At 32.1% G+C, this 15,575-nt stretch overlaps 2 protein-coding genes across 2 annotated transcripts; one reads left to right on the forward strand and one right to left on the reverse strand.

The window, feature by feature from the left end:
* The first annotated feature begins 3,100 nt into the window (after window positions 1–3,100).
* LOC18009409 (protein CUP-SHAPED COTYLEDON 3) lies at window positions 3,101–5,037 on the forward strand. Its single transcript, XM_006390137.2, has 3 exons — window positions 3,101–3,368; window positions 3,477–3,769; window positions 4,479–5,037. The coding sequence occupies exons 1-3, from the start codon at window positions 3,164–3,166 to the stop codon at window positions 4,989–4,991; spliced, it is 1,011 nt and encodes a 336-aa protein (XP_006390199.1). The 5' UTR covers window positions 3,101–3,163; the 3' UTR covers window positions 4,992–5,037.
* A 2,350-nt stretch (window positions 5,038–7,387) lies between these two features.
* On the reverse strand, window positions 7,388–8,231 carry LOC18008836 (RING-H2 finger protein ATL8). Its single transcript, XM_006390138.2, has one exon. It carries the CDS (start codon window positions 8,121–8,123, stop codon window positions 7,551–7,553), a length of 573 nt encoding a protein of 190 aa, XP_006390200.1. The 5' UTR covers window positions 8,124–8,231; the 3' UTR covers window positions 7,388–7,550.
* Window positions 8,232–15,575: the final 7,344 nt, after the last annotated feature.

Consider the following 15,575-nt stretch of genomic DNA (forward strand, 5'->3'; position numbering starts at 1 on the left):
TTAACTTCGATACGGACATATATTAAATACAAACAGACAAAGACGAGGAATGGACCCCTTTGTCATTTGATTGACACATACTATAAGAGAAGTGTGACAAACAGTCTTCTATATTCATTATAGTGATTTTTGTTTCACCTAATACCTCAAAGTTTCGTGTCACATATACTACTATATAGGAAATTACTAGCACAGTAATCCTGAACAAGATGGACTATTATTTTATACACTATTTCTGTTAGACAGAGGCCAGTACCGTTTCTGCTTTGTTAAGTGGTTTTAACTTTTAACTTTGATTAATTTATTATTTTTCAAATAATTGAATAGTATTACTGAAATGACGTATGACTATAAAAAAAGATTTCCAAAGTATGCTAGCCCTTGCTGCTCTAACTACTAATTCATATTCTGTCAAGTTTAATGATAATATAGCAGAAAAATCAATTTATTAATATATGTAACAAAATTGAAACTTTACTTTTTTGACAGGGCCAATAATATTGTTTGTGATGCACAGGAACAGCACTATAATTTAGTAGACCGATGGTATCACTTGGGCAATAATTAACTGAAATAGGAAAAAATAACAATCTTGTGAAGAAGGAAAAAAGGATAAAACAGTCACAAAAATATCATCAGAGCTAGAGGGATAGACTCCCTGGAGGAAAATAATTTTAGATCTTAAATAGTACATATACAATATGCTTTTAATAATGAATAGGCTTAGGTAAGCCTATGCAAGTACAGCAGGTCTTGAATTATTGGATGAAACATTTGTTCAATATCTTGATTTTACTTTTAATACAAAATATATTATATATAAATGATAGGGTTGTGTAGGGTTTAGAGTAAAAGAATGACTTGGGCGATTTAACATAAGATCGTGTGGGCAGTTAATATTTAGTGAGATAGATAGTATAGTACGTTTGCATTTATTATAATTTTACCTGATTTTTATATCATTCTACGCACGTGTCACCGCCGACATCTGCTATCTTCGACTGTTTCGTTTCATTTCATTTACTTTAAAGTATAACTCATCCAAATGAAGTGTTTTGGGCTAAAGTTCAGATATCTCCTACAAGAATCTAAATACTACACCACCAAACGAATCATAAACAATTTATTTGTGTGATTGGTTTCGTCATGGGTGTTGATTTGGAATGAACCTACCATGTTTGATGCTAACCGAATCGAAAAAGCTATATTTGGGTGAAAGATATCATCTTTTTATTTTTATGGCAAAAGACTATTATTTCATTAAGATAACGTGAAGATAATCGGAATACAATTGTGGACTTAACCAAAAGTAATAATCTATTTGGTTAAATTGATGTTACATTTTATAACCAAAAAAAAAGGAAAACAAAATTTTAACCAAACCGGAAAAGAAAATGGAATAAAATATCATTTATCTTATTAAACCAAAATTTTATTTTTTTAATATTAAAATATGATTGCTTAAAAATAAAACGGGAATGCTAATTAACCTGGTACGTCCATAATCAAATCAAGTTAATATTTTTAAACCTGCAACCTAAAAGTCCAGCAAATATGGGCAGAAACCAAAACAACATCTCTAATAAATTGATATTATTTCATGTGGGTTTAATTCTGTTTTTAAAATCAACTAATGATTTTGGTTCACAATATTAGAAGTAAATTTCGTTTAAATAAATAATTATGAACGCAGACGCGTGGGAGGGGGACATTTTACAAAACAAAATTCCATGGGTTACCCGTTTTATATTATGAGGAAGGGTATGTATATTTACCATTTACCAACAAAAACATTTAAAGATGTAACGCAAATTGATTTAACCGTTGAGAAATATAAAATAAAATAGTTAAAGAAAACAAAATAAAGAAATGAAAGGAATTGGGATCTCAGGGAGAATGTGTATAAAATAATAAATAAAAAGGTCTGACCCATGAATGTATAATGATATGCTTACACCCGCACGCATAAACCTCTGCCATCGTTACTGCACACTCTTTTCCTTTTTCTTCTTAAAAGCAAAATCTATTTGCTTTCGTTTTGATGATAACCATAAAATGCAATCTTATTTATTTGACATTTCTTGAAATCTGAAGCAATTCTTTTTGGTAGAGAAATCGACGTGGAGAGTGTGAGATCTTTAATATAACGGTTTACTCACTTAAAACTGCGCATTTCAAAAATCTCTAATGATATATAAGTTGAAAAAGGTTGGATCAAATGTAATGTTGATATTTCCGTGAAAACACATTAATTATTTGGTATGTTGGTTAGGAATAGGATGAAGTTTTATTTGTTTTCACTTTTCACTGGATAGGATGAACTTTAAGAGATGGTAGAAGGCACTAACATAGTTTTAAAGAAAAAACAAGGTATTTATGCAAACTCTCAATATCTTCTTATGGGTTTTGGCATTCTTTCACCTATCCCCCAAAACAATGTGCTTATAAAATACCTTTTTATTCATTCAAAATAGTCAGGTTTTGTTGAAAAAATCAACATCCAGACTTAAAAACGTGAAAACGTCAAGACCGGTTGATATCATATACTCCATTTAGATAAAAAAAACCAAACATTTATAATTGTAGCTGCATTAATGATCCATTGACCAATCGAGTAGTCATTAACGAAAGATCATAACTTAACATCACATTGTCTCAATCAAAACTCCAAAGACCATAAGAATTTCGCTAGAGCAGGGAAGTGATAAAAACACAAAACGGCAAAAGTTGTTTTTACATTTTAGAATGTCAAAAAATAATAATTGCATCGGAAATAAAAAGAGGAAAATAGAAAGAGACTCCTGAAAGCTCCCCAGGTGAGCGCAAATAGCAGCCTCTCTGCTCCCTGAATTTCACAGCCTTTATCATCAATGCTCCTCTAACCTCAAACACTCAAAATCCACTCATCTATACATACACCTCTACGTATACATACAACCCACCATTCTCTCTCTCTCTCTCTCTCTCTCTCTCTATTATATCTTCGATTTATGTGCCATTTTCTATATAAATATGAGAGTATTATGATATTGCACAGAATAAGGTCATACTCACCATCACCTTTTGTAACATTTCTCTCTTTGTTCTCCTTTTTCGTGTCTCTTCGAGTAACAAGACTTTTAAACAGTCTCTTTTCTTCTTTTCGGTTATAAGAACTAAAAAGATGATGCTTGCACTGGAAGATGTGTTGAGCGAACTCGCCGGAGAAGAAAGGAACGAGAGAGGATTGCCACCTGGATTCCGGTTTCACCCAACGGACGAAGAGCTCATAACTTTCTACTTAGCTTCCAAAGTCTTCCATGGAGGTCTCTGTAGCATTCACATTGCCGAAGTTGATCTCAATCGCTGTGAGCCTTGGGAACTTCCAGGTATATATCTTCATCTCTTCTTTCCTCTCTAAAAGTTTGTTTTCTTGTTATGTATTTTGAATCTTTTTAAAAGTTTAACGTTTTGTAATTTTTTTTTTTTATATGAAGAAATGGCGAAGATGGGAGAGAGAGAGTGGTACTTTTATAGTCTAAGGGATAGGAAATATCCGACGGGCTTGAGGACGAACAGAGCCACTACTGCTGGATATTGGAAAGCTACCGGAAAAGATAAGGAGATCTTTTCCGGCGGCGGCGGCGGAAATGGAGGAGGAGGAGCGCTTGTTGGGATGAAGAAGACGTTGGTGTTCTACAAGGGAAGGGCTCCACGTGGCCTCAAGACAAAGTGGGTCATGCATGAGTATCGCCTCGAAACCGACCTTTCACACCGCCACACGTGCAAGGTAAATTAAAACTCTGTTTACGTTAGTCCCACACGTGCGTCTCTTTAAACTACTTCCATATAAAACGAATTTAACAAGTATGACATTATTATCTTTTTCTTGTCAATTTATGAGTTGACTTTTTTGACACAAAACGCTGAAATAAAAGTTTTAACTGAGTATAATTTAAACCAATGTTACTTTACTCGCACACGTGCGTCTCTTAAACATTAATTAAGACGAATGTGTTGTTTTGTATTGTCCACTAATGAGTTGACTTTTTACAACCATGAGTTGAAAAGAATGGTTTAACCGAAATATTTCACTTTTTCTCCACTTTACATTTTTTTTTTTACTGTTCTTTTAAGTTGGTATATGTGAATTGTCATTATTTGGTTTGGCTAGTATGGGGGAGGACAGACGAGAGAGCAGTTTAGATGTGATAGATTTGATATAAACCTGTACGTGTGGATGTCAACACCAAACACCTTGCCGTTTCCTGTTCTTCCATGTTCCACTGTTGTGTCGTTTTCATCACTATTGCTTTCTTCTATTAATTTACACCTGATGTAGTGATGTATCATCATAACTCAATTGGGCAGGCTCACATTTCAAACAAGATCTCTATCGATCTCGGTTCGGTGTAATTAATATATTGTTATATATGTGTGAATAACTACACAGATTAATTCGAAACAAAATGTCTAATAACATTTTTGATGTTACACAGGAGGAATGGGTGATTTGCAGAGTGTTCAATAAAACAGGAGATAGAAAAAATGTTGGAATCCTTAACCATTCACTCTCAACGACACATCATCATCATAACCATAACCATTATCATCGTCTTGAATCCTTGCCTCCTCTTCTAGAACCTTCCAAAACCCTAACCAACTTCCCATCACTACTCTATGATGGTACCCACCAAAATTACAATAATAACCTTCTCCACGGATCATCGGACCACCACGTGGACGAGCTCAAAGCCCTAATCAACCCAGTCGTGTCTCAGCTCAACGGAATCATCTTCTCTCCGGGAAACAACAACAACGAAGAAGACGACAACTTCGGCGTGAAGACAGAGCAATATTCGAACGGTGGTAATAACGATCTTGACGTACAAGACTACTTGGAGAATCCTCTGTTTCAGGAAGCGGGTTACAGTCTGTTGGGTCTTTCGTCTTCTCCTGGACATTTTCACATGCTATTAGATTCTCCATGTCCTTTAGGTTTCCAGCTGTAGAATCTTGTCCCTTGGATTATATATATTTGGCCTTTTTTTCTTTAATTTTCACCTTTTGTAAAATACAAATCAATATAAATATTAGTTATTTCTAAGATTCAAGACCTTTTGTAGATTAGGGACTTTCTGATTTTTAAAAAGTTAAAAAAAAAGTTATGTGGCTGCTGCAGCCTTGCAGGTAAAGCTATTAGTGTATTACTTTCGGTGAACTGTATTTGTGGGCGTTTCACTGTTCGATGTGATGTCATAAATACGAATAATATTTGTAAACTATTCTGACGTCATTATTTTATGAGTTTTTCTTTGGATGGATTATTTATTTTTTATTGAAATATTTTTTGAGCTTTCTTACTTCTGTAGTTCTGCCATTTGATTTGGAACTGTGAAAATGGCATTTCGGTTAAGTTGCTACATTCAGTCGGTTCGGCGGTTTACTCTGGTCGAATGCTTGAGCCAACTACAAAGAATCTGGCAAGGAATATGTTAATTGGATTTATCAGTTATCACCAATGTAAGCGATGTTTTGGCTAGCCACGCACCATTATCTTCGATTATGGTCTTAGAATGGCTAGGCTAAGCCGGTTTGCAGAGTCCAGTTTTTTCTTTGTGGGAGATGACCGGATGAGCCACTGGTTCAATTTTGAAGTTTTCTCAATGAACATGCGACAAGAAGTTGGTAACTATATTAAGTGTATAAGACCATTTAATGTCTTCAAGAACTACACAAATGGGGTTTATATCTGAACTTCCGTTTCACTAATTTCCAATTTCCCCTCAGAGCGTTATAAAAAAAATAATATATATATATATACGACTGTGGGCCTTATTGATATTTGTTGGGCTTCATAATTCGAAACTGGAGTAACTTAACATAGCGATATTTGATCTCAGTTCTCTATTGTATATTTTAATAACCGCTGAGGTGCTGATAGAAATAAAATATTTCAACAATCTATAAAGCAACTATGCAAATTAATTGAGTTGAGAATAGATGGTATTAAGTTAACAATTGGTACGTGATCATGTTCTATATTAATGTATAATATGTTCCAATTGACATCAAAAGCATGATATATTCCATATATAACAAAACATACTTAGTAGTGCATTTGAAATGTAGTCTTATTCAATGTCTGTTATGCAATTTAGGTTAAATTTATGATGAAATTTCTATACACATGCATATTAATTTATACAATTAAATAAGATTAGCACTTAGCACATGGACGCACTTTCCATAGTGGGAAAACTCGTTATGAATGATGATAGCTCGCGATGGTGGACCATCATGATTCGTACGTGTTTTATTTGATGGCTACACCTACACGGAAGAATGATAAATAAATAAAAAAACCATATAATTAGTTTCCTTTTTTAATTAGTTTCTTTTCGTATGTATAATTATCTACATCTTGACTTACTGTTATTAAATTACTTTCTCATTGTCTTATTTCGCACTTTAGTTGTAGACTTGTAGTTGTGCTCTTAAGATTTTGGCGATCTTTTGTTAGGTCAATGTTCGACGACAAATAAAACCATCTTCATGGTCATTTTCGAAGTTCTAAAAATTCAAACTCGCGTTTGATGATTAGTGGGATTCAGGCTCGTGTTCCCAATATTTATAAAATACTGTTATTAAAAAAAGCCATGAATAAACTAAATAGGATATAAAACCCGACAATTAGTTTGCTGCTTAATTTATGGAAAAGGGAAAAGAGAAAAACTCACACAATACATATCATACCATCTGTTCCTCGCACACTGGTCTATCTGCCCATTTATTATGGAATATTACATTAGTTAATTGAATTTGTAGGAACGAAAAACAAAAACCAATGTTTTGTTAGATTCATTAAAAGTCCTTTGATGCTTCTCTATAATACTGGGGATTAGATGTAAGCCATGCATACAAATACGATGTAATTGATTCCTTACATAAAAGTATATATATAGAGAACTTGGTTTTACTTTTTCCATCAAACGAAAACAAATATTGTTTTATAATTAAATATAATCAGTAAGATACTTGTCTGATATTAAGTATGTTCTTAATTCGTTTGGCGCGGCATAGAAACATCTAATTAAACACACATAAAATCGGTACATTAATGAATACGTTCACGTTACCATCCGCACCATAAAGCCAACATGGGGTGAAGACAAAACAAAAAAAGGAATCAATTAAGCATCTGGTTGTTTGGTACCATATTCTTAACCTTGTAATTTTGGATTTTACTTAGGTATAAATTGTGTGGTCCAACGTCTCATTTTCAAATTCTTGTATGTATGGTCTCTACTCTCTAGTAATTAGTTCACAAATCATGTCGATATCTATAAACGCTATATTTTGATAAAAAAATAATTAATTTGCAATGTAAAAAGAAATAAAGTATTGAATGACATTAACTTTCCATTCCATAATACATTTACTATTAACAAATATATACATGAGAGATTAACATTATCCTTTAAAATGACAAGGATCATCTTTAATATAATAGAAATTCACTAAAAAGGGAAGAAAAATTTTTGGGAAAGAAATGCCTAAAAAAGAAAGAATCAAGGTAAGAAGTTATTGGGATCATCTTCGCGTTGCTTGATTCGGGTATCGGGTTCGGATCCTGAGCTCGAGCTACCGGGTAACCCGCCACATTTTTGACACCTGGCAACCACCAAGATCTGACGGCAGGAAGGACACGAAGAATGGGAACCAAGCCACGTGTCTATACACGATACGTGGAAACCGTGACCGCACTGAGGCAACACCCTGAGCTCGTCGCCGGCGGCGAATTCCGTCAGACAGATCGCGCACTCGGCGAATTTCTCCGCCGGCGTAGAATCCGGCGAGTAGGTGAGCTTAGGCAGAGATCGGAGTACTTTCTTCTTCAATCCTTTGTTAGCCGCGGCTACGGGCGGTGGATGAGTCTGATCCGAATTCGCGGCGGCTCTGTTACCGGAGACGAGACGGCGGAGCCAGAGACATCGAGAGACGGCGACTAAGCCGAGGACGCAAATCAGAGCACAGAGAAGAGCGGCAATGATGACTACGAGATCGGAATTCAAAACAGGAGAAGCTTCCGCAGGCGAAGGAGGATTAGCTTCTTGAAGAAGACGAAAGAGAAGACGCGCCATTGATTCTCAGAGACGAGACGAGAGAGAAGAAGAAGAAGAAGAGAGTTTTGAGTTGAAAAATTGAGAGGGATTAGGAGAGTGAGCGGTTTTTTGTGGAGGCAAAGAGGAAAGGGGTTTTATAGTGTGTGAGAGAGAGAGAGATATACAGACTCATCTTATTTAATAATATCGCTTTCGGTTATAAGGTTATTTTCGTAATTGGTTCAATTTGTCAATTGACTCAAAAGAGACTCATGAAAACTTTTTTGCATTTTATCTTCTTGTTTTTTCTCCCCTTGCGAGTCCTTTTTCTTCAATGTTTTGTCTAATCAATTCAACGCTCTCAAGTTAGAAAAAGGACATTTAACCAAATACTTACATACTACTCTCCCTAATTTACATGTAAAAATCTATGAAAAAGTCTAATTATATATCATTTACATGTAAAAATCTATGAAAAAAGTCTTGATAAATATATCTTGTTTGGTTATATAATTCCTACATCATTGCTCCAGATTTTATGGGATGTTTACGGTTTACCTAACACCTAGACCTAAATATTAAACATTTTTATCAAGAAAATATATACACTGCATATTAATTACAATGGTCTGAATTTGTTTTTTTTTTTTGGGAGGAGGGGGTGTAATAGCTAGCGATACTATAATGGAAATCTGCTCTAAATCAAACGTTCTGATCTATTGGATTATACATAAACAAACAAAGAAAATAATAATAAAAAAATAACTCTGTCGAATGATTAATGATTTTGGTGGATGGAAAAACATTGAATTTGGTGTATGAGGAGATAATGGTGCGTGTGGAGGCAGTGGCTCACACATGATGGAAGTGACAGAAGCGTGTGTGTGTGTGGGATGTGATGCCTTGCTTGAACCATTGAGCACCAAACCACGAGATAAACTGATAAGGTGTGTATCACTTATCCTAATTACATTCTTTCTTATGCTCATGTTTCATACAAACTCTTTACCAAAAAATTGTTTCATACAAACTATTAATTTATCGTTACTTTTCATCCAGAGTCCACACATCAGTTAAAAACATAATCAGCTGTAATGAATTAACTAATTTGCTTGATTGTTATCATAGATATGGGATACCTATGGACTTGAGATTAATTTGGATAAAAATCGTTTTAACCAAATTATTATAGTGGAGTAATGTGATCATCTACGTACAATAACGACCTTTGAAATCACGAAAAGAACATTTTTTATTAAATAATGGCTGCTTAACAACTTGGAAACCACAAAACCTTGATCGTTTGTTATAGGCTTATAATTTAAAACTTTAATAACAGTGTTTTTCAAAAATGTTACGTACGCTATATATATATATATATATATATATATATTTACGTTTTGCGAAGCCGTTCTACTGACAAGTATGTGTCAAGCAATGTTCAAAATATCCCAATTAACATGCTTTAAATAAAATATGAAGCCGTGTTTATAATTTTTATTTTATTCTTCTCTTTGACTAGCAGCCAATCAAGCTGACGGTATTTGGAATTGGGATAAAGACTAATTCACTAAGGAAAAGTTTTTTAATGTTTAGATAAGATTGATCAATCTTAAATCTTAATCTGATCCAAAATAAATATGAACTTTTTCCTATATATGGGAATGGGATGAATCTAAGTAATCCTTTGTGTGTATAATATAGACAAACAATTATTTGAAATTGACCGCAAACTGATCAGTGTATCTCTTTACCTTTTTTATACTGTACAAATTCTAGGTCTTATTGATTATCTTTTTTTTAATTGATTATCTTATATACCAAGAAAATATAATATTTTATTTTTGTGAGCAGAGAAACCAGGGAAATGTATCACCAAATTAAGCATAATCTCATAGTTGTACCATGTAACAAAGGCAAAAAAATTTCTCCCTACATTTTTTTTGTCAACTATACATCTAGTTATGTTATAAATGACTTTCATTCGATCACTATTTGTTGTCTGAACCCTGACTTCGTTTTCGTTGGTTAGCTCAGTTGTCTGTTCTGTGTGTACGTGGCATTATTCTCATAGCTAAGTATATTTTGGGAAAAAAAACTGTAAAGCTCCCAAAACTAATGTTGATTTGTTGAGACTTGGAAGCAGTGGCGGAGCCAGAAATTATTTTATTGGAGGCAAATAAGAATATATATAATTTTAGAAGTGGGGGCATTGATATTTAGCTTTAATAAACTATACCAAAATTTTAAAATCAATGGCGGCAAATGACCCATGTTAGACAAAGTGACTCTGCTACTGCTTGGAAGCAAAAACTAATCTCAAGTTTTCATATAAATGTTTGATTGTTTGAATATACATGCGAATATATTTTCTTTTAAGAAAAATATTAACTTTTTTTATTCAGTATTTTCTTTTAGCTTCCAATGACCTAATATGGTTCTAGTTGAAATAAGATCTGTCGACCTGTGTACTCTTCATGTTATGTGATGTTTTAGAAAGAAAAAAATTGTATCGATTTATATATTTTATATATTTTTCATTAAAATTTCTTCCTTTAAATTTATTTTTCAATCATTATATTATACCAATAATTTAATCATTGATTGAATTATATTTAGATAGATACATAATACATGATGTTTTCATTTAAAATAGAAAATAAATAATTTTTAATATATATGTGCAAAAACCATTAAACATCAACTATTCTAACACAGAGAAATTATATAATTTAATTTATTGATGCTTTCAATAAAATGTTTATTTTTGGTAATCTCAAAACTACAGCTAATATATATATATATATATATATAATTTAAAATTTCAGATCTTAATTACGTACATAATTTCTCACACCGTAAACTAACTAGAACAACATAATTCGTTTCATTTAAGTAATTTCTTTCGGTATTCGAATGCATGATTCTGAAAACTCTTTTTAGGGTAGCTAATGATATACTGTATTTCATTTGATTACAACTTTTTAATAATGATTTCATCAATTAATTCTGGAAACTTTTTTTCAACGTTCACAATGTCAGATCCAATGTAGAGATGGTCACATGACCCCTTAAAATTAAATAATTTGTATGTATATAGATATAGAGAAAAGTCAGAAGCACAATTAATAAATGTGGCCTGTTAAAATAAGTTTTGGATCTGCCACTTAATGTGCATTGTTACTAAAATCAGTATATGTGTTAGGTTAGCTCATGCATTTTCTTAACAGAGAAGAGAATAAGTTTGTAGGTCTCCCGTTAATACACTAACTTTATCATTCCACGTAAACCTTAATACATTTACATGATGTTTTAGTACTCGATAAAAGATAGAGTATTTGCATCCTTTAACGTAGATTAATCTCGTATTTGCAAAACTAACAAAGAGAAAATTTGGTTACTGTTTATTTTTTTAAAATCCCATTATGCCCTTTTCTCCTTCTCTTTCCTTTCTCTCCTTCCATATCATTGTTCTCTTTCTCTCTCCCTTATCTCTCTTCATCCTTCTTTCGTTTCTTTTGCTTGTTTCTCTCAGAACTTTTTCTTCTCAATCAAATTCAATCTCTTATTGTTTTCTAAAGAGATCTAATTTATTAAAAGAAACAGTCAATTAATCTTCAACCCATTTTATTAACACAGTTCCAGAATAAAATTAATTTTTCGAAAAGCTTGAAAAAAGCTTTGGAAACTGCATTGAGAATGGTCAGAGATTTCCACGACGAAGAACAAGACGACATGGAGAAACGACATCCACAGAGACAAGAGAGGCAGATTCCGATGAATCTCTCCTCCAGGTGACAGTCGATGTTGGTTGAGAGACGACGTAGCTGCAAAGCTCGAGTTACTGTAGCAGCCGCAGTGGTTTATTACCACGGTTCAGATTTAGTTGACTGATCAATAATATTATTAGAGAAGTAACAATTAGAATCACTTATAATACTTTATATTAACATGTTAATGGTTTATTTGACTGAGTAGTAAAATTGTTAGAGATACAACTATATTGTTATCTTATCTTGTATGCGAAAATGCAAAGTCTATTGTCTGGTTCATCTCATAACTATACCTAGATACACTAACACATGCATAGATCTCATTTTTTTATTTTTATATCTTTCTCTCCCTTGTCTCTCTCTTTCTCCCATCTTTCCCTCATCCGAAGACAAGCATTTTTCTTTGAAAATCTGGTTACGGAAATAAGTTTTTTTGTTTCTGTGAAACTGAATTAGTCTTTCAATTCATTGTTAAACCGCTAACATATTCAAATAATGTGTTATATTTATCTATATCGCTCTAAGCAAAATGTACCACCTTCCAACAATCTATATAACTCAGTATTGTTATCAGTCTAACATGTATTTTACCAGGTACAACAAAACAATTATAGGTAAACTTATATGTAACACGCTAAACAAATCAATAACACCTTTAACAATCCATACGACTCATTATTGTTATCAAACTAACATATTCTTTATCGTGAAAATAATAATGTTAGACGTTAACCTACTTGTTCATATATAATACAATAATTGTTAATCACTAACTTATTTGAATCTGATGCAGTTTTTTTAAATTTAACATAGAGAGTGCTAACATGTTTAATAGTTGATAACAAATAATTTCTCAGTAGTATCAATTGTTGCACAACTCGAACAGAGATTAGAAGAGAGAGAGAACAATATATATATCAGATGTTCGATGCAACTTGCATAAGTGGGGTGTTCTATTCTCAAGAAATGACAAATATAAAGAAGGATATATTGGTCATTTGTAATAACCATACAAATAGTAAATTATCAGTTATGTCACATCAACGTTAGATTTGCAAATTCAACTGTCTTTATGTATATTCAATTAATTAACTCTAAAAGATAAACGTGAATTTGTGAGTGCCTAATATTTAAAGTTTAAAAATAAAAATAATGGTTACCAATGTACATAACCCGTTGCACAAGTTTCTTGAAACAATATATCATTAGAGTGCTTGTAATAAAGGATTACTATAGACATATTCTAACGAGATTATATATTCATATATATGGCAAATAGTTATATTTTTTCTCCTGGCTAAAGTAAATACTAAATACAGTTATAAATTATACGTGGAGAAATTAATAACCTAATAAGCGGCCTAATATGTAAAGAAAGAAATGTAAGTTCTTGTGAAACTTTTTCTTCGATGGTCATCATATAGTTTGTGTGAAAGATGATTATAACAACTAACTGAAAAACCTTCGTCAAGACTCGATAAAGATCTGGCGAAGAGGGACGCTTGTCCATTTCCTATTCATAAACTTTTATCTTTAAATAACCCGGAAAAAACTTGTTTATCTCTCTTTTTGCTTATATCTCTCTAGTTAGTTATTCCGACCAAAAAAAAAAATCTCTCTAGTTATTTATCCTTCGTTTTTTATATATATTTTGAAATCATTTTTAATATCGTTATATGAGAGAGAAGATGGGCACCTTAGAATCCGATTAGTAATAAAAACTTTAGTACTGCTACATCAAAATACATTTAACTTTCTTAAGATGATACGGTTATCGACAAAGAAAATAGTTGTACAGTTTAAGAGCGAACGATTTTTGTTATAACTTTGCCGTCTCAAATTATAGGTGACAAGAAAACCGTGATTATTAACTCCTTATGTATTCGTTTTCAAAACATACACAAAAAGATAATAAACTGGCATACATTTTTGAATCTTGATATGACCGTCAATAATGTTATTGAAGATTGCTACTATTTTACTGCATCGCTGCATGGAAACTCAACAGATTAAGCGATTAAGGGGAAACTAAACAAATGAGAAAAAGAGAAAAAGAGAAAAAGAGAAAAAGAGAAAAAAATTGTCCATTAAATAACGCATGGTAAGAAAGATAAGGAGCAGACGTGTGAAATTATGAGTTTCCAAATAGAGTTAGATGACAAGAATTAAATGTATTTATAAAGAGACCATTAATTAGTTTTGTTGACTCTTTTCTTATTGTACACTCCCCACTTTCCGATTTCCCACCGCCCACTTTTGCTTTCCGTCACATGCTCTGCCTTTTTATTTATTTTGTTTGTCTGTTTGATTCCCTATTACCAAAATAAACATTGAAAGTAAAAATTATATTGATTGACGGATATAATAAGCTCATGACTATAAATATGGAGAAACTTTTTATTTAAAAGACTACACAAATTCGCAAATGATATATAGACTCAGTACGAAATACTATCAGATTTTAACATTACATAAGATACATTGAGTTTCTAAATATTCCGTCATGAATCTAAAATTGGTTTTAATTTTGAGAAAACTGTTTTTTTTTACAAATAAAAACATGTATGTACAATTTTATTTTAGAGTTTTAAACTCTCTCAAGATGAATTAATGTTAATTAGTCGACAAAAAAATATTTAGTGATTTTTTTTTCAAAACAAATAAAGATCTTTGTTGGAAAGATTTGTCAAAATCAACGAAAGTTTTAAACATGGTTAGATTGGTATAAGAATTTTCAAATGATCTAATTTTGTTGAACAAGTTCAAATAATCTAATTCATTGTAGACTTTAGAAAAATTCAACGATTCGTTTAAGGGTTCTCTTCGTGTAATCATAAACTGTATTGTACTAGTCGATGTATTCAGTTATAACTAATTAGTGTCATAATTTTTTTATATGCTAACGATATCAATATATTCAGTTATAAGTTATAACTAATTAGTGTCATAATTTTATTGGTAATGCATCGTCTGATTTATAAATATGCAATAATCTGCTGGTTCGCCTGTGTACATGTAAAGCACGTTTTACCTTTTTTTGAGTGTTCTTGATACAAAGCCTTTCTCGGACCTTATTATTCAATCACTTCAATTATATGCATGATCATATATATATATATAGTATATATTTGATTATGCGTAAGTGTTTGTTATTACATGTTGTCGGAGTAGGAAAACCTGGAACTAAAATAATGGATTTAAAAGAAAACGTATCGCATGTGGCCACCAGTTTAACTTAACGTCAGCCATGAGATTTAACCATTCCCCATTTACATAGTGGCTACATCATATGCAGATTTTCCACATTATCATTCAAAAGCCGACATGGCACTCTTTCTATGAAAGAAATGGCTTGCCTTGTGATCAGCCTTTCACCAAATATAATACGAACGAATAATAAATTTTACCATCCATTTCTTATATATATTAAACATAAAATTTCAAAAATGCTTTTTTTCCAATAGCATTTTGCTATTTAAGTATTTATTCTATACTCAACAAATCAAATAATTGGAAGAATATAAATTGCTGCCCTAAGAAAAAAATGATATATTTTTGAAACCAAAAGATAATCTTATATGATTGGGAACAAGATATATACACTCTGTTTGATATCCCGATCATCAAATTGATAACAATTTTGCACATTACAAATCGCATAAATCTCTGTAGTCATTTAAACATAATGTTTTTAATTCGGATGTCACTATCTCGTATA

The sequence above is a fragment of the Eutrema salsugineum genome, unplaced genomic scaffold (genome assembly GCF_000478725.1).
Source record: "Eutrema salsugineum unplaced genomic scaffold, Eutsalg1_0 scaffold_9, whole genome shotgun sequence".
Lineage (NCBI taxonomy): Eukaryota > Viridiplantae > Streptophyta > Magnoliopsida > Brassicales > Brassicaceae > Eutrema > Eutrema salsugineum.

Coding starts and splice junctions, on each gene's coding strand:
- LOC18009409 (XM_006390137.2), top strand. CDS start 3,164: ATGATGCTTGCACTGGAAGATGTGTTGAGCGAACTCGCCGGAGAAGAA. Junction 3,369..3,476: donor TGAGCCTTGGGAACTTCCAG/GTATATATCTTC, acceptor TTTTATATGAAG/AAATGGCGAAGATGGGAGAG. Junction 3,770..4,478: donor CACACCGCCACACGTGCAAG/GTAAATTAAAAC, acceptor GATGTTACACAG/GAGGAATGGGTGATTTGCAG.
- LOC18008836 (XM_006390138.2), bottom strand. CDS start 8,123: ATGGCGCGTCTTCTCTTTCGTCTTCTTCAAGAAGCTAATCCTCCTTCG.